This window comes from Pteronotus mesoamericanus, unplaced genomic scaffold (assembly GCF_021234165.1).
Source record: "Pteronotus mesoamericanus isolate MK-2021 breed Mesoamerican mustached bat unplaced genomic scaffold, CSHL_Meso_final contig_221, whole genome shotgun sequence".
In the NCBI taxonomy this organism is placed as follows: Eukaryota; Metazoa; Chordata; class Mammalia; order Chiroptera; family Mormoopidae; genus Pteronotus; species Pteronotus mesoamericanus.
In genome coordinates this window covers 16,982,142-17,010,140 of record NW_026555092.1, presented here as the reverse complement: position 1 = coordinate 17,010,140, position 27,999 = coordinate 16,982,142, and the positions used below count along the sequence as shown (strand labels likewise).

The following is a 27,999-nucleotide window of genomic DNA, read 5'->3' as shown; positions in this document are numbered from 1 at the left end:
TCACTTCAGTTTTAATTCGGAAGCAATCCTGTTGTTAATGTTGTAGCTGGGTTCCGGCAGCGTGGGCGGCGGCGGCCCCGTTGTGCTTGCGGAGGAACCCCGGACCTCGCCCAGTTCAGGCTCGCTCTCACTGGAGGTAGACCCGTTGTTGATGGTGTAGATGCTGTCTGCAACTCCCTGAGCTGAAGCACAGCCGTCTGGCTCTTTCTTCTCCCTGGGACTAGACAGTCCTGGGAGTACGGCCATCTTCCCAGTCTGCATATTTGGCAGCAAGGACATGGCATAGTCTGCAATGATCCCGCCCACGTCTAAGTTGCACGCCTGGTCGAAGGCGAGGAAACCAACATTGGCGTTTGCCTCACACACCACAAAGGAGCCGTCGTCCATGATGAGGAGATCAATGCCACAGAAGTCCATGCCCAGGATGTTGGACACCTGAATGGCCAGCTGCTTGCCCTGTTCTGTCAGCGGGCACATGACGCCCACACCACCTGTTGGGGAAGCACAGTCATGTAATGATGACGTCAGACACTGACTGACAAGTCAAATGACCTTCCTGGAAGGAGAAGGGGAAATGCTGCTGAAGGGCAGTGAGCGGGGCATGTTCATTAGTCAAGGTCTGGATGAAAATCAGGACACCCTTTGGGAAAACAATATGGTCATTTCTTATCTGGAGTCTTAAAAATGCTTGTATCCTCTGACCCAGTCATTCTACTAAGGAAATAATCTTATGTAATAGAGAAAAAGCTTGGTGCAGACAGATGTTGATGGCAGTTATTTAAAATACTGAAAAACCACTGTGCCTGGAACACAGCAGGCTCAACAGATATCTGCTGATGAATAAATGAAAAATTATAATCGAAGTATCTCACAATGGAGAAAAACAACATATTTTGCAACCATTAATAATAACTCTCATGGAGAGCACTATTTCCTTATGATCCCAGAGGAAAATGTGTAGGATTAAAGACTGTACAGTATAAACATAACTATGCAAAAGGCTATTATTAGGAAAAAGGATGGGAAGGAATGATACCAAAATGTTAACATTAGTTGTCTCTAGATGGTGACATTAAGGACACCTTTTCATTTGACTTTGCTATATTTTCCAAGTTTTCTACTTTGAGAATATATCCCTTTAATAATTAGGAAAAAACCCCAGAATTAACTTATTATTTTTTAAGTAGAGAGAGATGGGGAGGTTTGTGAGATAAAATCCTACACCAAGGCCAGAAAGAGCATGATCACTCTTATTTGTTAAAAAGCTAAGACCTCAAATTGAATTGTCTCCTTCAGTTCCTAGAAACACTTATGACTGGTATTTTCAGGACCAATAACTAGTCTTTACTCTCACACTGTCCTTCCCCCACCTATTACACTGAAAAGGCTATAAAAACAGCTCAGCAGGAAAAGTAACACGGATAAACTACAGAACCATGTGGTTCCTTGTTAGAGAGTATTTTCTTTAAGGTGACTAAAAAAGACAAAACAGTAACATATACTGTGGAACAGCACATGATTATCATGAAAATTAAATGAGATAATATGTTAGGTACTTAGTACTGTGGCAACCTGTGCCTTGAATTTGTTCCTGTCACACCACTTTATCACATTATCTTACCCTGATTTGTTTATGTGTCTTTTCCTTTACTGGACCACAAACTACTGGAGGGCAAGGATCCTCTCATTATTGGCTGCACTTTCAACATCTGCCAGACAGAGCCTGCTCACGGAAACTGTTCAACCAGTGTTAATGAAAGAAAGGTGAAATCAATGCCTCAGCCTGTTTCTTAGCCACTAGACTTGGGACACTCATCTGGAGATTTAGGAAATAAAAACTATAGGGTTGCTTTTTTTTTTTCATATTACCAACATACAAATTCATTTAATGAGGTTTTCAATAGCCTTCTGTGTTGGGGACAAGAATTCACAGCCTTCCTGGAACATCTTCATTCACTATAAGAAAACAAGCTTTATCAATTGGTTCATGGGGTGGGGTTTGCATTTGACCCAAACATAAACTGTAGCTCTCTAACATCATGCATATAAGGAAAACATATTTTTTTATTTGTAATATAAAAGCGGAACATGCTCTGCCTCCTGCCAGGGCCTCAGTTTGGGCCCTCACTACTCCTGCCTGAGCTGTCATAGCAGCTTCCACAGGCGTCTCCTCACCTCCTGTCTTAAGCCTTCAATCCATCCTCCACCTCGATGTCAGTTTTCCTCAAACAGCCTGACTGCTAAGTCCTAACACTTACAGGACAGGGTTCAAACCTCAGTGTCTTGACACCCCTGGCCTGACCTCTGTCACAGCACATACACCCATGTGTCCCCCCCTTGGACTGCTTGTTGCCAGAGGAAAGGGCTTGTTTCTAATTCTTAGCTGTTGATCCTGGCCCCTAGCACAGGGCCTGACAAGATAGGAGAGACTGGCACACATTTACTGAATGAGTCCAAACATCCTAAGGAAGAATCTCAGTGGCCTCCTGTAATTAATGAGCAGACTCTGGGCTTTGATAACTTACCCAGAGAGCAGTTGCTCTGCATCCGTCCGTCTGTGGAGCAGCGGAGCATCGAGCCTATCACCTGGCCCCCAACCACCACCACCCGAATATCTTTTCCGTGTGACTCCTTCACATACTTCTGGAACAGGTAGGGCACATCATGGCGGATCAGATGGCAGATGTCTGAGAGGTGATGTTTATCTCTTGCAAGAAAAACAGCTTTTCCTTTAAGAAGAAAGACAAAGAACAAGAGAAGGAGTGAGAGAAGCTTCTCAACCCTGTCCTTGCCAGCCTATCTTCCAGTCCCTTTGCCATCAGCTCTTTCTGAACTCGCCTCACTGTGGTCCATTTCACTTCTCTGACTAGCCTTTATCTTCTTATCGAATGACTATGAACCTTATTTTTTCCTCATTTTACTCAGGTCTTAATAATGTTGACAGTCTCCCCCTACCACCACTTTTTTTTCAAAATGAAATAATAATGTATTCCAGAAATACAGAGAAGGATCAAAATAAAATCCTACGGATCTGGTCAATTCAGTTCCAACACAGTTAGTTATTAGCATCTCTTATCACCCTGAGGATGGGGATTAGGCAGGGTCCATGTCTAACTCATTTTTTTAAATCCCCCAAACCTCAAACTGGACTTGATACACAAAGCAGCTGTCAGCGTTTACAGAAAATAATAGAACATACTTCCCAGGAATCCCCAAATAGATGGAGAGAGATCCAAGAAAGATAACTACAACACAACATGATATCACACTGAGGTCTATGAAAAATGCTATGGGATTTCAAGAGGGAGCCACTGACAGACATACTTCCTTTTAAATATAAGAAACTAATTATTTGACAATACCTATTAATTCTAAAAGGAACAATCTACACATCTATTGATCTCTTGGGAAAGCATTCCTTTCTGCTTGAATGACCAGTGCTTCTGTAATTATCTGGCAACTGCTTTCCATTCGCATATTAGCTAACAGGGGTTCCTGATAGGTTTGCTCTACAAATCTCACAGGAGCCTACCCAAGCTGAGCATTCTTGTTAGCAAATTTGGGATGGTTCTCCCAAGATTTATAAAAGTATCTTAAAAGGAGTGAGATCTTCCTGAAGTCTAAGAAAAAATGATGGGCATCAGGCCCTAGTGGCAAAGACCAGAAGTGTGTCTCCAAAACATTGGACATTTGGCACCAGGAGATCTGGCATCTGGCAGCAGAGGACTGGGGCACAGGCACAGGCACTGGGGGTTCTCTGGACATTAGGGAGGATTTCCAGTGGAGATGGGGGCTAGTGATAGAGACTTGATCCTTGGTTCCTGGCACAGAGGTTCTAACATGGGGTTTAGTCTTTGGTTAATACAAGAGCCACGGTGTTAAGGCAAGGGGGAAAGGAGGAGGTGTGAGGGAAGGCACTAAGATTAGTAAATCTATGATGTATCACTGTTTTTTATTGTTTCATTTACACTTCATACTAACCTCGTGAAGCCAACAGGACAAATATAGCTATTTTTATTTTATAAATTAAGATAATAAGGGTCTACAGGATTAGTCACTTTCTCAAAGGCACAGGGTACACCAGCCCACTGCCTTCTTTAAATTTTTTTCTATATACCAGAGGCTAACAATGGCTGTGACTTTGTTTACTCCTTATCCATTTTCCCTAAGATACTATGTGTTACACTAATAATGGACGATCTGAAAATCAAATTAAGAACACAGTTCTATTTACAACAGTATTAAAAGGAATAAATATGTAGGAATATATTTAATCAGAGAAGTATAATTCTTATACATGAAAACTACAAAACATTTCTGAAGGCACCCCATGTTCAGGAATTGAAAGACTTAATATCACTAAGATGATAATAATCAGATGATAATAATCTTCAAACTGATTTAGAGATTCGATGCATTCTCTACCAAAATTCCAACTTCCTTTTTTTGCAGAAATTGACAAGGTGATCCTAAAATTCATATAGAAATGCAAGGGACCCCAAATAGCCAACACAATCTTGAAAAAGGACAAAGTTGCAGGACTCACAATTCTCAATTTCAAAACTTACTATTAGGTTACAATAATCAAGACAGTGTGGCCTGTAGATCAATGTAATAGAATTGAGAGTTCAAAATAAACCCTCACATATTGTTAGGTGATCTTTGATAAGAGTTCCAAGAACATTGAATGGGGGAAAGAATAGTTTTTTTCAACAAATGATACTGGAAAAACTGGATATCCACATGCAACAGAATGAAGTTGGACTCCTGCATCAAACCATATACAAAAGTGAATTCAAAATGGGTCAAAAACCCAAAGGGCTAAAACTATAAAACTCTTAGAGGGACACGTAGGTGTAAATTTGTGTGGCCTTGCATTAGGCAAGCACAAAAATGACATCAAAAGCACAAGTAACCAATGAAAAAATGGGATTTCATCAAAAGCAAAAACTTTTGTACATCAAAGGACACTGTCAAGAAAGTGAAAAACTTCTGGCTAAGATGGAGGCATAGGCAGACATGCTTTGCCTCATTGCACAATCATAAGAAGGAACACAACTCACCTCAAAACAAAAAACCAGAACTGCCAGAAAATCAAACTGTATGGAAGTCTATACTTTAAGGATTTAAGGTCTTCTTTAAGGATCTAAAGAAGAAATATTCATCCAGATGGGTAGGAGGGGCGGCGACGGGGAGCCGGGGTGGAGAGGACATGGTGTGGGGGCGGCAAGGCAGCGGCAGGGCGGCCGGTAGAAATGGCGGTCCCACCTTCGTGTGTGGTGGATAAAATCCAGGAGGGACATCAGGGGAGAGAGCAATCCCAGCCCCAGGCCAGACCACACAGCCCAGGGTCCCAGTGTAGGGGAAATAAAGCCTCATAACTTTGGCTGTAAAAACCAGTGGGGGTTGGGGCAGCGGAAGAAACTGCCAGTCTCTCAAGAGAGTCCATTGAAAGGGTCAGCACAGTCCTTGAACGTACACAAACCCATCCACTCTGGGAACCACCACCAGGGCAACAGCTGGAAGGGCGCTTGTTGAATTCGTGAAGTGGGTGAAATGACTGGAAATTGGGCAAGGGCTGAGCAAGCAGCACTGTTCCTTTCCCTACTCATCCCCCACATACAGCACCACAAAGCAGCAAAGCAGATTGCCCTGCCATGGCGAATACCTAAGGATCTGACCCTTACAACGTAGCAGGTGAGCCAAGACAAGGAGTCAAAGCAGCTCTACCTAATACACAGAAACAAACACAGCGAGGCTGCCAAATTCAGGAGACAAAGAAATACGGCCCAAATGACAGAATAAAACAAAACTCCAGAAAAAGAACTAAGTGAAACAGAGATAGCCAACCTATCAGATGCACAGTTCAAAACACTGGTGATCAGGATGCTCAGAGAACTCATTCAGTATGGCCAACACATAAGGGAAGAAATGAAGTCTACACTAAGTAAAATAAAGAAAAATCCACAGGGAATCACCAGTGAAGGGAAGGAAGCTGGGATTCAAATAAATGATTTGGAACATAAGGAAGAAATAAACAGTCAACCAGAACAGAATGAATAAACAAGAATTCCAAAAAAAAAAAAAAAAAAAAAAAAAAAAAGAAAGAAAAGAAAGAGGAGAGAATTAGAATAATCTGGGACATCTCCAAAAGTGCCAACATCCAAATAATCATAGGGATGCCAGAAAGAGAGGAGAAAGAGCAAGAAATTGAAAACTTATCTGAAAAAATAATGAAAGAAAGCTTTCCTAATTTGGCAAAGAAAATAGCCATACAAGTCTAGGAAGTACAGAGGGCCCCAAACAAGTTGGACCCAAAGAGGACCACACCAAAACGCATCATAATTAAAATGCCAAAGGTTAAAGATAGAGAGAGAACCTTAAAAGCAGCAAGAGAAAAAGAGAGAATTACCTACAAAGGAATTCCCAAAGACTATCAGCTGATTTCTCAAAAGAAACTTTGCAGGCAAGAAGGGACTGGCAAGAAAAATTCAAAGTCATGAAAAGCAAGGACCTATAACCAAGATTACTCTATCCAGCAAAGCTAACATTTAGAATGGAAGGGCAGATAAAGTGCTTCCCAGGCAAGATAAAGCTAAAGGAGTTCATCATCACCAAGACCCTATTCTATGAAATGTTAAAGGGCCTTATTTAAGAAAAAGAAGACAAAACTATGAACATTAAAATGACAACAAACTCACAACTATCAACAACTGAACCTAAACACAAAAACAAGAACTAAGTAAACAACTAGAACAGGAACATAATCATAGATATGGAGATCATATGGAGAATTATCAGTGAGGAGGAGGGAGGGGGAAAAGGGACAGAGATTAAGAAGCATTATTGGTAGGTGCAAAACGGACAGGAGGAGGTTAAGAACAGTATAGGAAAAGGAGAAGCCGAGGAACTTACATGCACAACCCATGGACATGAACTAAGGGGAGACTGTTAGAGGGAACTGGGGTACCAGGCAGAGAGGAGCAAAGGGGGAAAATTGGGACAACTGTAATAGCATAATCAATAAAATATACTTTAAAAAAAAGGAAGCGGAAAGACAAGCTACAGAGTAGGGAAAAAAACATGTTTAAATTATATGTCTGATAGGGTATAATAGCCTGAACATATAAATAACTCTTAAAAATTCAACAATAAAAAGGCAAATAATCCAACTGAAAATTGGATCTGAATAGACATTTCTCCAAAAAAATATACAAATGGCCAATGAGCATATGAAGATATTCAACATCATTAGTCATTAGGGAAACATAAATAAAAACTACAATAAGATACCACATTATATCCACTAAGATGGCTATCATGAAAGAAAGAAAGAAAGAAAGAAAGAAAGAAAGAAAGAAAGAAAGAAAGAAAGAAAGAAAGAAAGAAAGAAAGAAAGACAGAGGGAGGGAGGAAGGGAGGGAGGGAGGGAAAGAAGTTCCTTGCCCTGGGAAAGGGCAGTTGGGATCGACCCCTACTAGGTATGGGGTTTCTTTTTGTGGTGGAAATGTCCTGAAATTAGATAATGGAGATGGTTGTACACAAGAGTGAATATACAAAAATCCACTGAATTGTACTCTTCAAAATAGTGATTTTTAAAATGTGAATTATATCTTAATTTTTGAAATGTTAAAAAGCACTATGTATTCTATTTAATTCCTTATTGTCTGTCTTACCTTTCTACAATGTGAGCTCCTTGAGGGCAGGAAGTTTTGTTCCTTACTGTATTCTCTAGAATAGTGTCTGGTACTTTGTAGGTACTCAATAAATATCAGATGAATTTTATGTTATATATATTTTACCACAATTTAAAAAAAAACCTAGCTGAGAGACATTGCATTTTAGCACTGCCCCCCATCTGAACAGTATTAAGAACCCGAGCTTGCCACCCACACTCATTTTTCTTACTCCTCAACAGGACCCCTCTATGCTCACAGGTTGCTTGGCTCACATCTGCTTCTGTTTGTTTGCTTAACTCACTTCCTCCAGTTCAAATTCTGCACTTCAGCTAAAGTCCCTTTTTCTTCCCAATGAAGCTTTCCCTGTCTCATGACACAGTAGGCTGTCCCCGTGCTCAGCTCAAGCAGGTGCGTTGATATGCCCGCTGCAGCGGCATCACGCTGCGACGCCACCGTCTCCGCTCTTCACATCGGAGCTCCTTGAGGGTGGTGACTGTCTAGTTCCATTTCTACTGCACAGTCCCTGTGTCACAGGAATTGCTCATTATGTGTCTGTTTAGGGTACCTCCTTCTCACCCCAGATGCCCTGGACATTTATGTACGCCATCTGGGTAACACCATGAAGTACCCGCTCACAGACTGTAGGAGGACTGCTTTCCTCTGCATCTGTCCTCGTCAGCACTTACTGAGTCCCTAACTGTGCACTGAGCACTTGATAGGTCTTACAGAGACAGAGGTGCACAGGACCTGGTTCCCACCCCCGAGCAGCTCACAGTCAAGAACGGGAAGAGGCATAACCTATAACTGTCGTCAAGTGTAGTACTGTGCTAGAATCACGGACAAAGTGCCATGGAAACATGAAGGGAAGAACAATTCATTTTGTCTGGAAGGGCAGGAAGGAGACCAGAGATGCAGAGGGAAGAGAAATGGCATCTGGAGCTGGCCTTAAAGGGAGAGCAGAGCCCTGGACAGAGTGGCTCCAATGGCTGGGTGTTGTCCTGCAGACCACAACGTCATGGGTTTGATTCCTGGTCAGGACACATGCTTGGGTTGAGGGTTCAGTCCCCAGTTGGGCGTGTGCAGTAGGAAACCAATTGATGTTTCTCACATCGATGCTCCTCTCCCTCTTTCTCCCTCCCTTCCTCTCTATCAATAAAAGAAAAAAAATTAAAAAAAGAAACAAGGAGCAGAAGTTCACTAGAGGGCAGAGGAAGACAGCATTCCCAGCAGAGGTTCCCAAGAGGAAAACACATGGCTTCTGAAAGAGAACCAGTCTGGAGTGGATAGGAGAGAGTCACGTGGACAGAGAAGCTGCAAAGGAAGGTGGAGGCTCTTCGTCCAGGCCCGTCAGTGCCGGGAGGAGGAATATGGACTTTGCCTAATAGGCAGCACAGGCTCTTGAGATGGTTTATCAACAGGGAGTGAAAAGAATTTATCTGTTTCAGAGAATTACTCCCCACAAGGAACAGAGGATGCACTGGCAGTGGAGTTAGGGAAACCAGAGTCAGCCGGGGCTCTGACGCCATCGTCCAGGGAAGGGTCTGGAAGGGAGGGGACAGCAAGGAAGGGACAGAGGTAATGACTACACTGAGAGCTCGTCAAGGGAGAGCTCTGCTTCTCCCAGCAGTGCTTCTGCCGGGCCTGATGGGGGTCTTATCAGCAGAGCCGAGGCCCTAAAGGAAGCCCAGACACAGCACTGACCCTGGTGTCCTCGTGTGCTCTTCACCACGACCGGGTAGCCCAGGGGCTCAGCTTCATCGATCATCTTTGAAAAGTCTTCATGGCCACCTGCCAAGAGAAGGTGAAAGTCAGAGAAGGCGAGGCTGATGGTTGGGAGCAGGCAGCCTGACACGGCTCCCTGTGTGGGACTTCTTTCAAGGCCTCCTGCCTCTCTGAGGAAAGCCATTTGAACCCATGCAATCCGACCGGCATGCACTGTGCACCTGTAACACAAAAGGTGGGCGCAGACAGACAAGGAAACCAACAGTTACCGAGGACTTTGATGTGCCAAAGGCTTCACATGCTCTAGTTCATGTGATCCTCATCACAACCCCATAGGCTGGGTAGGCACGATTCCCTTGAAAATGGCTGCTGTAGGCAGGAGTCTAAGATGGCTCTGAAGATTCCTACCTGCTGGTGTGCGCACCTGTATAATCCCCTCTCTTGAGTGCGGGAGGGGCCAATAAATATGATGGGATATCATTTCTGTGATTATGTCTACATTCAGTTCGCCAAGAGCGGATGATTCATGGTAGGCGTGGCCTAAGGGGGTGAGTCCTTCAAAAGAAGGTGAGGCGTCAGAGACTCTCCTGCTGGCCCTGAAGGAGCAAACGGCCATGTTGTAGAGAAGGTCATGTGGTAGGGATAGTGGGCTCTCTCGAGGAGCTGAGAATGGCCCTCAGTTGATAGCCAGCAGGAAAGGGGGAACCCCAGTTCCTACAACTGCAAGGAATTAAATACCAACACCCTCCGAGCTTGGAAGACCCCAGAGCCCAGGTGAGATCATAGCCCCTTGATTTCAGTCTGGTGAGACCTGAGGCAAGAACCCAGCTATGTTGTGGCTGCACTTCTGAGCTACAGAAACTGTGAGAAAATAAGTAGGCATTATTTTAAGCCACTAGGTGTTTGGCAGTTTGTTATATAGCGATAGAAATCCAATACTGAAAGCAACCGAGCCTGGGGATTTGTCTCATCCAAAGTTAAGGCATGACACACAAGCCTAAATTGGCTGCACTATACTCCTTTAAGTCTTAATTTTAAAATCACGAATAATAGTGTGTATTAAAATCTTCCTAAATTGTTTTTACAAACTGCACTAGTTTCCTATACCTTTGCACCTTTGGGGGACCACTATTCTGCCTGCAGTTCATCAATGTTTGCAAAGCAAAATACCCTGGAATATTAATATCTGTTTTGTTCACAAAAGTGCTAATGATTTTTTTTAAATGAAGAGGCATTATAGATAATCAGGGGCATCTTCAAAAAGATGTTTTATAAGAAAGTAACTCCCAACTTCCTGACACCTGCTGCTGAATTTAACTCCTCTCTGGCCATCCTCTGTCCCTTCTCTTCTGCTACAGTGAAAGAGGGGTCTTTCTACCCTCAGGCCACCCCTGCACCTGGGCTCTGGACCCCTTTCCCTCTCACCTCCTCAGGAATCTTGCACCATTAAGTGTCCCTTTCTTGGCTGTACCTTCAACCTCCCTGTTCCTAATTCCAAAACCATTTTAAACATACTCAGTTCTCTCCCATCCTAAACAAATAAAAACCCCGTTCCTTGACCCTGCCTCATCCCTTAACTACAATTTTGTATCCTTACAATCAAGCTACTTGAACAGGTTTCTGTTCCCTCCCTTCCCATTCATTTTCGCATCCTTGACAATTTGGAGTCTCTCCCCATTACTATACTGAAGCTGTATTCATTAAACTACCTGTTGCTAAACCCAACACACATGTCTCAGTGCCGACGGTACTTGTCCTTTGAGAATCAGTCAACACTTTTCATTACACCAGCCTTCCTGGAATCCCTTTCACTTCTCACCTCTCCAGCTGCTTCTACTTAGTCTCTTGTACCGGTTCCTCTTCCTTTACCCATTTCCTAAAGGAGTCCCTCTTAAAACCTCTTTTAATGTGTTTGATTTTTTTTTTATTGTGGTAAAGTATATATAACATAAAATTTATCATTTTAACCACTGTAGGTGTACAGTTCAGCCTTCTTCATTCTACATAGTCCCCCTCCCTGAGTAATCCTGTCCATTCTTGTGACTTCACTAAACATAATAATGGCTTCCAATTCCACTTCCCTAGCCTACACCTCTCTCAGGAGCTCCGGGTCCATTTATCTGCTGCCTACTGAATATTTTTACTTGCATCTACTATAGACACTTCAAAGAGAACGTGTCCCAAACTGAAATCATCCCTCCCCCCAAATCCCTCACCCCACTACCCATCAACCTGTTTCTCCCATGTTTTTAGTCTCAGTGAGTGTTTGCTTTCACATCTGGTTGTCCAAACCAGACCCCAGAGTCACTCTTGATTCCTCTCCATACTCCTCCTATCCAATCCACCAACATGTCCTGCTATTTCTATTTCCTTTATAATTCCTGAATCTGTTGACTCATCTTCATTCTTACTATGGCCACTTTTGTTTAGATCATCATTGCTCTTGAATGGTTTAAAAAGACAACCACTACACATCTTGTCTCTGCTTCTGTCTAATTCCTTCTTCACAGTGTCACCAAAGTGATATTCTGAACTCTGATCAGGCCACCTCCTTGCTTAAAGCCCAATAACTTTCTGTTAGTCTCAGGATTAACTCTAATCTCCCCGCATGCACTGTATATGGCTACTTATTATCCTTTTAGCCTTATGTCTCAACTCTATCTCCCTTATGTTCTACCAACTACTCAAAATACCTCCAACTGGTCATGCTCTCTGCTTAGACTACTCCCCTGCTTCTCTTTCCCCTACCCCGCTTTAGCTAGATAACTTCAGCTTCGTTTAGATATTATTTCTTTTGGGAAGCCTTCCTCAATATCTTCTAAACTCATGAGGAGTTCTCCTATGTATTCTCTTACCACCTCACACTAACTCTTCTCATTAGCACTTAGAACAGTGCACTGAACTTGCCTGTGGACTTGCTGTCCTCTGCCTCTGACGAACTGGAATGCCTTGAGGCTACAGTCCAATGTCTAGCATGGTGGTTGACACATAGTGTGTACCAGATACATGTTTAACAAGTGAGTTACAGAGAGAAGGGAACAAAGGCATTTCAGACAGAGTGGTTGACCATGATAAAGACTCAAGACGTTGAATCACCTAAGATGAACAGCTCCATATGGAAAACCAAGACACTCAAGGGCTGCTAGGGAGAGAAAACATAAAGATGCCACCGGGAAAGGTAAACTCCAGCCCTATTTCAAGGATGCTCACCATAGGAGAAGGTGTCTGGCATGGGGACCCCATGTCCAGCCAGCTCTTGGAATGTCCAGAATTTGTTGATGCAGTTCAAAATGCTCTGTGGGCGGTTGACTAAGCGGCAGCCCAACTTCTCCAGGTGTCGCAGGACCGTGATGTCACTGTCTGACTGCAGCGAGGGTGTGGACACGCGGACGAGCACCACATCCGGGAAGGTGGTGAGCGCCTTCTGGTTCAGCTGTAGGCCTGCAATCGAAGGACAACAGTGAGCTCTGCGCTTGCCACTGTCTAGTCCCACCAGAGGAACTGGTTCCAACAGACTCCTCGAGATGAAAGCTTGGCAAATGGCACTTGGATATCCTGTCGTAACAAGAAAGCTACAGTCAACTCTATTCTTCAAACATATGGGCGGAGCGTGATTATGAGGAAACACAAAAGAACAAACAGGGGGAAAAAGGCAGCATATCAAGAATAATCCACAGTAGAAGAATCTATAGGAGATAATATAATCCAGCACCTTCCTTCCCTATAGTACTAGTATTACTGCAAGTATAGAGGCTTAGGAGACTGGAGACTTAATGAAAAGGAAGCACTATAGCTCACTTAAGGGATCCGTACTACTTTTTTTAATGACTTAGCCATTAAAGTCTCTCTGAAATATTATGTAATATCATATTTTAAATGATTTTTAGCAATATAATGAATGCAAAAATGCCAACATTAAGTGAAGAAAACAGGGTACAAAATTATAAATACAATTTAGAAAAAGCTAAAAGGAAATATACCAACACTGTAACAGCAGGTAATGAGATTACATATGATTTCCTATTTTATAATCATCTGTTTTCCAAAATGTCTCCAGGTACACATTACATTCATAACAAAAAATCCTTAAAACTCAATCTATTAAAACATTTTTAAAAAAATCAGTTCAATATTAAAACTAGAAGGCATCCAAAGACAATTGATCCAGATAGCAAAAGGACTTGAACTTGTATTGCACTGGATAAACTGGGAGTATTAGTTTGAAGTGAGGACTCAGAGTGTGGTCTTCAAGTGTTTGTAGGGTGTCCCTGGAGAAGATCTATTTGGCTTGTGTCCTAGGACTCCAATGGATAGAGCTATCTATGAGCTATCTATGTCTGGCTACTTTTGTACTGCAAGCCCCTAGAACAGCGCCTGGTGCATGATAGGCACTTGATGTTTGTTGAATTGTACAGAAACTACAGGGAGATAGATTTGGGATCAACAAAAGGGATACTCTTCTAGTGCCTTAGGATGGAATGGGCAGGGGCTCACTGGTCACCTGAGGACGGCACAGAAAGAATGCAAGGGTCACATAAGCTCACAGCAGCCTGCTCAGTCTATTCCAACCTTGACATCCTATGGTTTGTATTACTGTATGAAGTTATCTAGGCATCTATGGTGCACCAAACTGCTGGGGATGGAATGAAATGGGATGTGTAGAATAATGAGAGCTGAGGTCAGGGAATAACTTCCTTTGCCTTAGTGAACCTTTAAGGAGTTTCCAAAACACTAAAGAAAAGCTTTGAAACACAGTGTGAGAGCCATCTTATAGGCTTTAACCTAAAGCGCCTTCTATTTCATAAGTGATATTCTGCACAGTCACATAAGTCCAAGAAAACAAAAGGTGCTAATGAAATTACTTTTCCTCCATTGGGGCATGAATAGTATTAATACAAAAACAACAAGCAAAATGAAATAAAACAAAAGCAAGCAAAACAAAAACACAAAAATACAGTATGGCTCTACCTTGCACAGTTTACCCCCATTTCTAGGAGATATTTTGCCAATTTGAAAAAGGGAGTAGGTGTAATCATTAAGAGAAATTGCTTTTAGTCCTTTTGCTGATAGTGTGAACTTGAGGAACTGGAATATAATTCTCATGGATGATTTATAAAGAGCATTCAGATTATCTTCACTTTGCCATCAGAAAACAGTACCATTTATATATGCCTTTTCCATGGCCACTTATAGGCCCTATGGGAAATAATATAAAAGGAGGAACAAAAGCGAGTCCTGTCTAGTATCTACAAAATTGACAGTAGAAGCAAGAAAAGTATTCATGTTGATGCAAATGGTGAGGAAATACAGAACATTCAGGGAAAAAGCAACAGCCCAGGACAACATTACATAACGCGATAATATATTTAAAAAATGCTTTGAAACTATAAAATGCTATACATAGCATGTAAGTGGCTAGCATTAGCATTGCACAGACATTCTACTAAGCAAGGTAGGACAATTGATGGAGATTTGTACCACCTGATGAGAAAAACGGCTTTGCAACAGAAAAGTGACCTAGAGAAATGAGAAGCAGCAGAAACGCCTGGCTTTTAGATCCCAACATGAGACCACAGACAGACAGTTACACTTCCAAATGCAAAGAAAAGAATTCAATCATTTCTGGAAATACCAACCACAAGTGGACAGAGACAGCTCAGCCTCAACAAGCAGATTCACATATACCTAGGAAGTCTTACCAGGACTTCATCTCTCTTCTCCAAAGGTAAATCTTTGGGCCTGGCTCATTCCAACTGAAGCCTTTAATAAATGAAGAATGGAATGGGTTAAAGTGCAGCTGAAATGGCTCTACCGAACAGTTAGGCAGGTCTGGGCTCTGACCTTGCTGGCTGTCCAGCTCTGTGCACGGGAGGGGGGAGGGCGGGGGGAAGTGACAGGTTTGGGGATACAGTGCTTATACAGCCGGCTGCTTCTCTGCCCACTGACACAGCTTCAGCATTCTTGCTGTGGGCAACTTCACTTGCCCCCCTGTTCACTCCCATCCTCTGCTGTCTAAACTTAGTTTATATCACCATTTCTAGAAGTAGTAGAGAAGAGGCTGCCACTCATTGGGGCTTCAGTGGGGACAGCAGTTCCACACAGGCATGGCCAAGGGAAACTTGGGTATAAGGCTGGCCCTTGGCAAACCTGTCAGTGAATTTTGAGACCTGCAACCACTGAAGTAATCACACTCCCACTCTTCATGAAATCTCTCTTCTTAGGAAAGGACCTGATAAACTTAACACAGGATGGACCTTAGTGTATCACCCTTCCCCAGGACTTCCTTAACATGTCCTCTATAAACAGGCTTCAAGCCAAGAGAATGAAGAGCTGATGCAAGACCTCAGGGAGAGCAGGGCTCTGCTTGTCTGCCAGTGAATAGAAGGAAACTCCTCCACAGCAAGAGGCTCATGCCCTCAAATCAAAAGGATTTCATAGGTGTAAGTGCACTAGTGCTCCCAGGCATCACCTTGAACTAGGGAGCAGGAAGAAGAGAACTAGTTGTTTTTGGAATATTTACTACTTAGCCTCAATAATATTTTCTCCACATTACTTCTAAAAAGAATAATCTACTTTCATGGGTAATTATGTTCTGATTTCCTTTTGAATCCTTTATTATTTATACTTGGAAATATTTTAATGTATTTTTAAAAAGACAGAAAATGTGTAACCTTGCCCAAAGAATTAAGCCTGTTTTCTAATCTATATATTGAGTTAAATGAGTTCTACAAAACTAGACTCCTGTATTTGTATGTACAACAGCAAAGAATGCACTTTATAATACTGAAAAATAGCTTTAGAAATAAGCAAATCATTATTGGAAAGTAGAACTCTAAAAATTAAAAACCATTCTCAAAAAGTTTTTTTAATTAAAAAATAAAATAAAAGTAAAAAGCTGTTCTTAATCATTCATATCCAAAAGGGAAGCAGCAGCAAGGATAATAAAAAGTGCAGTCATTCAGATCCGAACCTGGCTAGCACTTTTATTGAGCCTCTGTTGTGTTTTAGGTACTTTGCTAAGAACTTGCACATTTATGATCTCATTTAAATTAGAGATATCTTGGAAGATGGATCCCTGCAATAGGTCTGACTGTAAAAGGCTTTGCCTTTACACAGAACTGTTAAATATTAGGTTACCACACTCTCAACCTGTGCATGTACAGCACTAAATTATATGCACACACACACGTCCTTAGCTTCACAAAGAAAGCTTCAAAACTAAACTGGTTTTGGCTCTGGCTGGTGTGGCTCAGGGGGTTCAGCTCCAGCCTGTGAACCAAAATGTCATCAGTTTGATTCCCAGTCAGGGCACATGCCTGGGTTGTGAGCTAGATCCATAACTGGGGATGTACAGAGGCAACCGACTTGATGTTTCTCTCATATGTGAATGTTTCTCTCCCTCTTTCTCCCTTTCCCTCTCTCTAAAAAAATAAACAAAATCTTAAAACAAACAAACAAACAAACACTAAACTGGCTTCTAGTATGTCAGGGAAAAAAAAACCCTCATGTACAAAGCAAACAGCAGAAACAAGAAAATAGCAGGACACCGTAGCATGAGAGCAAGCAAGGACCTCAGTTACGATGGCTTTTAGAACCATTGTTAGCAGGATCAGGTAACAAGAGCGGCTGGTAGGGAAGCTCTGAAAGTTGTCAGAAAGGAATCAATAATATAAATAAAGTAAGTGGATAATCCATTAAGGGCTTCACATTATGTTGTGTTATGAGGGAGATGTGTCATCTGAAACATGATCTTGCTCATCTCACGTTCCAGGTTTTCCCTCGGCTCTTTTCTATCCTACCCTCAGCATTTTCTCTTAAGGAAGTTAATCTTCTCATAAGGAACCTATTTTTATTTTCATCAGGTAGATGCCATCGCCACTAGTCCTGCTTTTTTAAAGTTCTTTGTTACAATGCCCAAAGAAATCTCACCTCCACCTTATTAAAACCCACAGTTATTATGTGGTCACTTTTTCTTTCTACCAGCTGCTATTTTGAAGCCATTTAATTCAAGGCAACCTTTACTGAACTGTTGGAATGAGTCAGACACACTATTAAGCAGGCATACAAAGACGAGCCAGGTGGTCTTTGCCTACCAAGGGCGTATAGTTTCCTTATGGAGCTAGGTACATACACAAATATTCATTCATTCATTCATTCATTCACTCAACATACATTTACTGCTTGATGTACTTATTCATCCAATATTTACCTAGCATCTACTTTGGGCCAAGCCAATGTTAGTTTGGGTTTTCCCAGAAGCACTCCCAGAGATGAGGACTAAAGTGCAAGAGGCTTATTATTATGGTGGTTAATGTCAGGGAACACTGTTGGCGGAGTAGAGAAGAGTCAATAAACGGTGTGTTATCAAGTGAGCAAACACTTTGGCAACTGGGTCTTAGTCCTGCTGCACACCCCTCAGCCATCCCATTGAGGGGTGAGAGAGCTGGTGAGTTGGAATTTTTAATATACCAACTCAGTGTTTGCTGGAGAACTGCTCCAGGGGTGTGGTATTACATCCGTGGCCCTTCTGGTGTGCCGTGCCTCTGTAGGCTAAGTGGGCTCCTGTGACAGGAAAAGCCCTCAGACAGACACTTGGGTGCCGATGATTAGAAGTGGGACCCCATCCTGCCTTGGCTGGTGTGGCTCAACACAGGTTCCATTCCCACGTCAGGGGTACATGCCTGGGTTGTGCGCCAGGTCCCCAGTAGGGGGCGTGTGAGAGGCAACCACACATTGATGTTTCCTCTTCCTTCCCCTCTCTCTAAAAATGAATAAATAAAAATATTTTTTAAAAAAGAAGAAGTGGGACCTCATCAAATGATAAGGGCAAAAAGGACATGGGAGGGCCACTGATAGCTATGGAACAGGTGCCGTGTTAAGGGCTGGGGGTAGGGGTCGAGGTGTGTGAATGAAACAGACAATAGTCCCTGGAATCTAAGAAACACAACACACAGCTGTGAGGAATGCCATTGAGGTCTTCTGCAGAGCACGTGGGTGTTAAGGGTCATCAGTGTGGTTTGGGCCGCTGTGGGGAAAGGGAGCGACCTTTTACAACACAAGTGAGAAGTGCTGGAGGGAGCAGGGGATGATCACCTCTGAGGGGAATCAAGGGAGGCTGCAGAAAGATGTTGACTCATGGTGCCTCCGGGCTCAGAAGAAATGTGTAAAACTAATAAATGCATAACGTCTGCCTCTCAGAAACAAATCGATAGGAACAGCATGGCATCTTATAAGCACTGAGTTGAGGGATATCTCAGGGCTAACCTATTTTTAAAGGCATTTCAAGAAGTTGAGACAACATGAGATGAGAGACGATTATGGCAAAGTGGCCTCCAAGTCAGAGGCTTGATGTAATTTCTTGATGTCATTTAACAGCTTGGCAAGACACAAAAGTCTCTCTGGGGCTGTTTCCTCTTCTGTAAAATGGAAGGGTCCCAGAACTGGGAAACTACACCCTCCAAGCCCCACCCTCCCCTTATCTACCTCACCAACTGGATTTTTCTTGCAATCATGAGACTAACCTCATCAAGCCCTTCATCCCTTTAACATCAGTCACCCAAGGCTCCAGTCTCCACGCAATCCCCCTGTACTCTAAGCTGCACCTGGCTCTGATTCTGCCTTTCTACTCCCACCTGCCACTCCTTCCCATCTCCACTGTGCCCTTGGGGACTCAGTGGGCAGCAAATCCTTATCTTCAACCTTTGCAGTGGGTGTTCCTTCCACCTTCTTTTTCTGGGCCGCACTGAACCCCTCTCTCCCCAGTAACGCTGCCTCCCCAGCAGCTGTCCCCATCTGCGGCTGTTTTCTCTCCCTCACACTCGGAAATACTGGGCCGAGACGCAGGAGAGATGTGCTCCTTGCTCCTCTTTGTGACTTTGAGAACATTCTCCTTCTCTTCCCCCTAAAGTAGCCAGCCTGACTCATCAGACTGCACAACATCCCACGTGTGCAGGTCAGCTAAGGACCCCCGTCACTTCCCTCTGTCCTTGAAGCTCTAGCTCCTAATTCACCAATCCTCCCACATGTGACAGAGATCGGTGAGTTCAGTATCCACATGGAAATTCTCCGTATGCCCAGGCCTCTGTTTCTTGACCTCCTTGTCTCCAAGGGCCTCATCCCTACCCCACCTCAGCCACCCCTTCCAGTTACATTCTAGACTTTATACAGTGATCATAATTCCAATCTCCAACCACTGTCTCCTACTCTTCCAGCTTCTCCCTCTGGAGTATCCCAACTCCAGACACACTTGGACCCCACTGGGAACTACCACGCGTGGATACCGCATCTTTCCGCTGTCCTCACCCTCTTCATGGCCTTTTTCCCTCTTACCCTGTTTAAGTTCCATGGACAAGCACCATAACATAAACCTTCAATTCTCGTACCTGTTTCTTACTTGGCCAAGTCAGACTCGCTCCAACTTTCCTGTCCACTTTGCGTGCCCTCCTGGGCAACAGAACCTAACTGGTCTCGAAGGCGTCCTCATGGCTGTGTGGCAAGCAGTGTATTTCCCTAGTCCATTCACTCTCCCACAACCCTACACAACTACTTCACAATTTCTCTTCTTGCCCCAAACCTTACTACTCCCTCCCTCCTTCTCATTCTCACTCTTCTCATTTCGATGAGAAAAGCCGAAGCAATCAGAAAAGAATTTCTCTATAAGCTCCAACCATCACATCTACTTGTGTACCTGTATCTGGGCCATATAGGTTGCCACCTCTCTTATCATGGCTGAGGTATCCCTGCTCCCAGCTTAGGCCGACTCCCTCAAATGCACAACAGATCCCAACCGCTCTCATCCACTTAAGACACTGCTCCAGCAATTCACTTCTCTCCTATGTTGTCAGTTTCTCCCTTTCTATTGGATTACTCACACCAGCACACAAGATCATTTCTCCATTCTGGAGGAAAGGCCTCTCAAACCCATCTCCCTTTTGAGTCAAGCTTCAGCTCAGGTTGCTATAACTAAGTAGTACAGACCTGGGGGCATAAACACCAGACACTTAGTTCTCACAGTCCTAAGGGCTGGAAGTCTGCTATCAGGATGCCGGCATGGTTGAGCTCTGGTGAGAGCCCTGTTCCTAGTTTGCAGAGAAGACAGTTGCTTTCTTGCTGTGTCCTCACATGGCAGAGAGAGAGCAAGCTGTCAGGGCTCCTCTTATAAGGGCACTGATCCCATCAGAAGAACCCTACCCTCCTGACCTCATCTAAACCTAATTTCCTCCCAAAGGATCCATCTCCAAATATCATCACATCGGAGGTTGGGGCTTCAATACATAGATTTGGGAGGGAACACACTTTAGTCCATAGCAAACTATCAGCCCATTTTTCACCTTCCCTTTATAACAAAACTCCTAAGATTGTGTTTATTCACTGTTTCCGTTACTTCATTAAAACTGCCCTTACCAGGGTCGCCAATGCGAAATCCACATTGCTAAATCCAATGGTCAATTCTTATTCCTCATTTCACTTCGACTGCCAGCAATATTTGACACAGTCTCATTATGTCTTCTTCTTGAAATATCTTCTCCATTTGGCTCCCAGGATACCACACTCTCCTGGATTCCTTCATTTCCTTTACTCAGGATTCTTTGCTGCTTCCTCCTCTTCCTAATAACAAACATTGCGGTGAACCAGAGCTCAGTTCTTGGACCTGTTCTCTTTTCTATCCATAGGCACTCCCTTGATAGAGGTGTAAGGAGATATTTCTACTTTTGATATCTTTAGGCCAGGGCTTTCCCCTGAGTCCCACTCAGTATGATCAACTGCTTGCTTGACATTTCCACTTGGATGTTTAATGGGCACCACAGACTGACTCCTGATCCTCACCACCTGCTCAAACCGACTCCTCTCACATCCTGTCCGCATGAGAAAACGGCAAACTTTATTCTTCCAGCTCCTCAGGCTAAACATTTTACAGTCCCCCTTGACTGGCCTGTCCTGCACACCCAATATCTAATCCAGTAGGCAAACCCTGACAACTTTGCCTTCAATTTATAGCTGAAATCCGGTCACCTTTCACCTCGTCCCCTGACATCATTCTAGTCCAGCAATCTTTGTCTCTCACCTGAATTGTAGCAAACACTTGCTAAGCAACATGTCCTCTTCTGCCCTTGCTGCCATCAGTGTATTCTCAGCACTGTGCCCAGAAGGACCCTGTGCACATAAGTCAGGTCATGTCACCCCTCTGCTCAAAACCCCTCCGTGGTTCCAGAGTAAAAGTCAAAGTGCCCTTATGACCCACAAGGCCAACACACCGGCTCCCTCTGCATCCCCACCCCTCCGACCTCCTGTCCTGTTGCTTGCTCCCCAGATCACTTGGCTCTGGTCACATCGGCCTCCTTGCTGTTCCCTCTTGCCTAACCTACTCCCAGATGGCTAAATGGCTTGCTTCCTCACCTCTTTCAAGTCTTTACTTGAATCTGCTTCTGGGTGAGGACCACCTCAGCCATCCTATCCAAAACTGCAATCCACTCACCAAGTCCAGAGAAACATGCCATCCCCCTCCCCTACTTTTTTCCTCCTTAGTCCTTTCCACCAACATACCATATATTTTACTCACCTTGTTTTGATTTTACAATATCTTCCCCATCTAGAATGTAATCTCCGTGAGAGGCAGGAATTTCTGCCTGTTTTGTTCTGGTGCCCAGAACAATGTCTTACCCGGGGAAGGCAGTCAACAGATATTTGTTGACCGGCTGAATGAATGAGGTGGAGAGTGTCTGTTCGTACCGTCCACCTTCTTATCTCCAGTGCCTAGCACAGTGTCAGCACTCCATTTTTGTTGCATGAAATAAGTAAGTGAATAGGATTGTTGTGAAGATTAAGACACAAAGAAGATATTAAAGTATTCATAACAGAGTTATAGGAATGAAAAATCATTATTCCTCTTAGTACCTCAATGCAAAGTAACTTAAATTTAACACTTTCTCACAGTGGAGTCCTTGAGTTCCTTTTTAATAACGAAGGATCCCACAGCAGAATTACAGATGTGTTATAGGCTTTTGCTATAACAATATAAACCCCTAATGAGGTGGCGTGTCTTGGGGAAGCGAGGAAGGTGGCCGGGGAGGCGCTGGAGTGAGGTGAAGCCAGCACGGACACACCTGGATGTCAGTGGACTCCCTGCTGGTGGGGGGGGTGAAGAGGAGGTGTGGGTGGATAGGGATGACATGGGCCTCTCTGATGAGGACTCTGTCCCTTCCCCCAGGTGACCTAACAAATTTGGTGGAAGTGTTATGGCAGCAACAACAGGTGGTTCAGAAATCTATAAACAGGGCTTTGAATTCTACTAAGGATTCCAATCTATGGTTCTAGAACTCTTCCCAACACGATTCATGAGGGGTCCCTAAAAACTGCTAGAAACAGAAACGCAAAATATACACCCAACCCCCCATTCAGTCCTTGAGGTCAGCCCACAGAAACAAATGGGGACCCGCGGGGTATAAAGCATATCCATTCAGTGCTCATGTCACTTTGGAAACGTTACCTGTGAGGGGCTTCCCCCCACTCTCTGACCTATCCACTAGTGCTGCGTGGTAGTTTATTCAGATCCCAGGGTGTCAGGCCTGGGCCTTTAGTAGGGACTGATGTTAAAGCGGAGCTCTGAGCACGAAGGCCAGCATGGTACTCTTACTGCTACTGTCTTTTTGCACAGTAACAGGAGTCCATCCTACTCCGTGACTTTTGAATGGCTGCAGTAAGACCATTTCCTCATATAAATTTAGTTGGGCTTCCCCCGACCCAAACCTTTAAATCTTACTCACTTGATTGCAACCAAGAATCAAGGAAAAGTATCCCTGAACACCTTCATTTAAAGAACCTGACCTAGAACCTGCCTGATGGTCACCAGATTTTAGCTCTGAAGGTACGGGAAGGAATGCTGAATCATTCTGTTCTCAGACAAACTAAAATGTACTCTGATTTCCAGGTCAAACTTATCTTTTCTGTTTTGGTATCTGTCCATGAGTTTGTGACTATACTTGCTTTTTGGGACAGTTAATCGTAAAGACCTGTGGGTGGTCAAAGAATTTAATTTGCACTAATGACTCTGTCCTCATGAAATGGCTCATCACAAAAACATTTACACATCCAAGTGTGATCTCCCAAACACAGAAGCTAATTCCAGTAGAGTGTCATGTATTTTAAATTACCCTTTAAGTCACCTTACTCAGTCATCCAACAAACATTAACTGGAGACGATTATAGACAATACATTTGAGGAATCCCCAATCATTTGGTGGGAAAGAGAAGATAAACTTTGTAAATAGATAAATTACAATAAAATATGATGAATGCTATTTTAAAAGGTATGTGCAATGTTATTTGGCAGCAGATGAAAGGGAGAGACTGCTTGGGGGCAGGGTCAGAAGTTCAAGAAAGACTTTACAGAGATGAGTGACTTGAGCTGGATAGGAAGGACAAATAAAAGTTTACCGTGTGGGAGGGAGCCGGACCAGATGGGCATCTTAAGGCAATGCAAATTTCAGTGCAAGGGACAGGGCAAAGTCAGTGTAGGCTGATGCGTGGGATGGAGTGGAAGAGAGGAAACAGAAATTCTGGTTCTGCTAAGCCCTTATCGATGTTTATAAGAGTTACTATGTAAAAAGAACCTAGACCTGTGCCTAGCACACAATAGACACCATATAAAATATGCAGCAAAAATAAAATATGCTATATACTAATAGCCAATTGCTTTGGCTATTATTATGTGCATTATGGTGCCACAGTCACCATCATCTCATGCCCAGGGTGGAGAATAATTAATAAACATTTGTTGAATGAATGAATGAAGAATTTGAGGTTTCTAAAAGGAAATGAAGGTGGATATGATTCTCATAATGCTACATCCAGCAGAAAGGTGAAGGGCAAGTGTTCTCTACAGGATTGCTTCGGTCGCCTGAAGGCCATTCTAGTTTTTCCAATGGTCTCCCCGCTCAAATCTGTGCAGGGGAGGGAAGATTACTGGGTTAAAAATAATAATCATAAAACTTTGCATTTGCATAGCACTTTCAATTTACTTACATTATCTTTAAAATAACTATACTCTTTAAATGCATAACTACTCATCTCTTGTCTGAATCCTATTTCCAGATACAATCTGAAATTCTTTCTCTGGATTTGGGCCTCCACAAGCTCAGGAAAGAACTTAAGCAGCTGCCCGAGGCACTGCCTCCTTCATCGACCCATCTCTCCCGATCTCAAGAAGGAATAGAAAGAAACAGAGGTATGAAGATTTTGTAAAGGTGATACCTTAACTTCCTAGACTATAAAATTACTTTGCAAAGTCACTATCCAGCCACAATTTATTGTAATTCAATTTGTTTCAATGCCTCATCTACTGAGTACTGTAGGTTGCAGATGTCCCATAGCATACTTATTCCATATCACGGGGCTGGGAATTAGGACATCAAGTTTTTAACTGTGGGTCTGCTGCTAACTAGCTGGATGTCACTGAGCAAGTTATTTCATTTCTTTGATCATCAGATTCTTCATCTGTAAAATGAAGGGGCGAGGATGGATGATCTCAGAGTCCTTCCTGGCTCTCATATTCTACAATTCTGAAATGGTGAACAGCATCCATATCTCTATAACTATCTATTTCTGTATTTCAGAGCCAGTAAGTGCTAGAGTTTTTTTTCAAGAGGGATATTTTGGCTTAGCAAATTACCAAAGCTTCTCAATAGTTTGACTACAGAAGAAACTGGGAAATAGAGCCCATAATCTTTACTTACTCACAACTGTTTCAGTGCCTACTATGTACAAGGCACTATTCTAGCCACTATTACAGCACTGAACAAAGCAAACGAGCTCACTCTTCTCAGGGAACTCACTTCCTTGGGCTTTAATTAATCCGCCCCACAACAAATAAACCATTTTAATGCTTTTGATGGCAGAAGTAATGATCTCACAAGTTTGCTTTATGTGTTGTGATAAGTGTGTGGCTACCTCTAAACTAGCAAACAAATAAAAAAATGCATAAAAAAAATCCATGTTTTCAATTTCTCCATTGACCAGGCAAATAACTATGTAGATTTTCTTGTAGTTTAAAAAGAAGTAACTCCTGGTTCATGAATTAGTTGAAATATACATGAATTCAGTAAAATTTTAAGACACTTAACAAAAGAGTTTAAATGCTCCTTGCAGCTCTGGAATTTAATTTTATCTTTTTCCAGGGTTAATTCTTTAAAATGGGGTTTTAGATATAAAAGAGAGAGCATCTCCTTACTCTTTCACTGCATGTGTGATGAGTCTATAACAGGAACATGTGGAATTTTGGTTACTGTATCTAAAAAAGGCATCATTAGCTCTGTCCAGGTGGGTCAGTTGGTTGGAGCATCATCCCATACCAAAAGGTTACAGGTTCAATCCCCAATTGGGGCGTTATGGGAGACCAATCAATGTTTCTCTCTCTTTCTCTCTCTCTCTCTCTCTAAAAAGCAGTGAACATATCCTTGGGTGAGAGTTTAAACATTTTTTTAAAGGCATCATGACAAGCTGTAAAATAAACAAATAAAATGAAGTGCGAACCAACCAACCCTGGGGTTGAAAGATGTATGTAGTAGGTCTAGATCAGTAAAATAATCAAACCTTGGTTCTTAAACGTCTCCCACACTGAACAAGTTGCTCCTCGAACAGCTTTCGAGAATGAATTAAGTTTGAGAATTGAGGTTCCATTTAAAGTATGGTACTGACACAGAATTTCAGAGCTAGAGGAAACTCAGACCTTCATTTTATAAACTAGAAACCTGAGATCCAAAGACATAAAGTGACTTGGCCAAGGCAAAGCCATATACCTGTTAGCAGCAAAGCTAATAAGATTCCAGGTCTGCAGATTCCCTGCTCAGGAATTTAGTTCTCTATTAACTAACGGAGAGTTACAGCAAGTCAAGGATAGAGAGATGGTTGCACCGTTTACGGTTAACAGACTCTGTTTCAGATGAAATGTGAGACATCTAATATTTGTAGCATATTTGTCCAATAGGCTAAACAACCTGATATTACTTATGAAGGATTTAGATAAATTTTTGGATGAAACATCTAGGACAGATACATACTACTAAGAAACAGGTCATATTCAAAATCTCATTTGTAAGTAGTCAGTTTAGAATTTGGAATCCATTTCCCCACCAAAGAGAAGTAACAAATTATGAGCTATTTAAGCAAGAATGTTTGAAATGATACCAATGGTATCCCAAGAAGCACCCTCAATTGGACCCAAACACCTCTGAGTCCTAGACCCCCCTGAAGTGGCTGCAACCCCGGAGGGAATTCCTCAGCCATGGATCCCTAAGTCAGAGAGTGCTTGCTTAACCTTTGAGGTCAGGGTCACAGATCAAAACCATGTCTAACTCAAAAAAGTCTCTTGGACACAGCAGTGGAGAAACAAGTGAGACTAAAATGGTCTGTACCTGAAATCTTGGCTTTTCTGGAATCAGAATTCAACATTTTTAGGGTGGAGGATGAGCCTAAAGAAAACCCATCAAAGATCTACTCTCCCACTTTACACTCCAATCTTAGATTTCTCCCCATATGTAGGTTCCTAGTTTGGGAATAATGTTCTGTGTAATGCATTACTGACGCTTACACCTGCAAAAGTTTTAAAACACTCATCTTAATGGCAATTTTGTAAATATAACCTGGGTTTCTATAAATCTAAACTGACAGGGTATCGATGCAAGCAGAATTTGCAAATTTGGGGTTAGCAGCTTGATTTTCCTCGGACATCCAGGCGGCTTCAGGTAAATTTGAGTTCCTCCTAAAACAAAGTCCCCTAACTCCCGCTCTCAAATCTTGGCCTTAGGGCAGATGCCGGTGGTCAAAGAGGCTCTCAAGGTTAGGAGCTATCTCCAACCCAAAGAAGTCTCGCGGGGGAGAGCGGTTGGTTTTGGGGACCCCAAGGAGACTTGCCTGCGGGAGGCCCGGGGGCGCGCACCCATGGGCCAGCTCTTGGGGTCCCCAGAGCGCGCCTCTTCACCCTCCCGGGGCCCGCCTCACTCACCGAGGTGGCCGCCGACGACAGTGACGGCGATCTGGTCCATGAACACCGCTCGGAAGCGCACGTCCTGCTCGGAGCAGCGCTGCTGGAGGGCGCGCAGGATCTGCACCTGCGGGTAGTCCTCTCGGATGCGCCGGTCCGTCAGGAACCAGAGCTGGGAGCACATGGCGTCCAGGACAGAGGCGCCCAGCGGGCGCGGACCCCCTAGGCTCCCCGGGCCACTCGCTCTGGCTAGCAGGCGGTCGCGCGCCGCGCCTCCGCTCCCGCCGGTGCGCCAGGCGCCTCTGCAGCCCTGACCCAGCGAATCTGCCGGCCACTAAGCGCCGCCGCCAGCCGGGCCAGCCAATCAGCGCGCGGCGGCGGGCGCGGGCCGGCCGCGCGGCCAGCTGCAGAGGCTGCCTGCGGCGCCGGGGGAGGGGTGGCGGGGCCGGGGGCCTGCGGCTGCCGGGAGAGGGGATGCTGGCGGGGCTCGGGGCCCCGGAGGCCCCGGAAGCCGCGGGTGGGCGAAGGTGAGGCTGGCAGAGGGCATCCTGTCCTGGACCCCAGTGGGCGTGGCGCTGCCGACCGGGGTGGGGCGGCTGGAACGGGAGGGGCCGAACGGCG

At 43.7% G+C, this 27,999-nt stretch overlaps 1 protein-coding gene across 1 annotated transcript; it reads right to left on the bottom strand.

Moving 5' to 3' along the window:
- On the bottom strand, positions 1 to 27,562 carry RIMKLA (ribosomal modification protein rimK like family member A). The gene is made up of 5 exons (XM_054571593.1): positions 27,400 to 27,562; positions 12,612 to 12,842; positions 9,381 to 9,467; positions 2,526 to 2,729; positions 1 to 491 (listed from the first exon to the last, which is right to left on the bottom strand). Exons 1-5 carry the CDS (start codon positions 27,560 to 27,562, stop codon positions 1 to 3), a joined length of 1,176 nt encoding a protein of 391 aa, XP_054427568.1.
- Positions 27,563 to 27,999: the final 437 nt, after the last annotated feature.

Bases quoted from the DNA above. Each gene is read 5' to 3' on its own strand.
- RIMKLA (XM_054571593.1), bottom strand. From the start codon at position 27,562: ATGTGCTCCCAGCTCTGGTTCCTGACGGACCGGCGCATCCGAGAGGAC. The intron at 12,843-27,399 runs GTGAGTGAGGCG...CTTCGATTGCAG, and splicing joins TGTCGTCGGCGGCCACCTCG to GCCTACAGCTGAACCAGAAG. The intron at 492-2,525 runs GTAAGTTATCAA...CTTCCCCAACAG, and splicing joins GCAGAGCAACTGCTCTCTGG to GTGGTGTGGGCGTCATGTGC.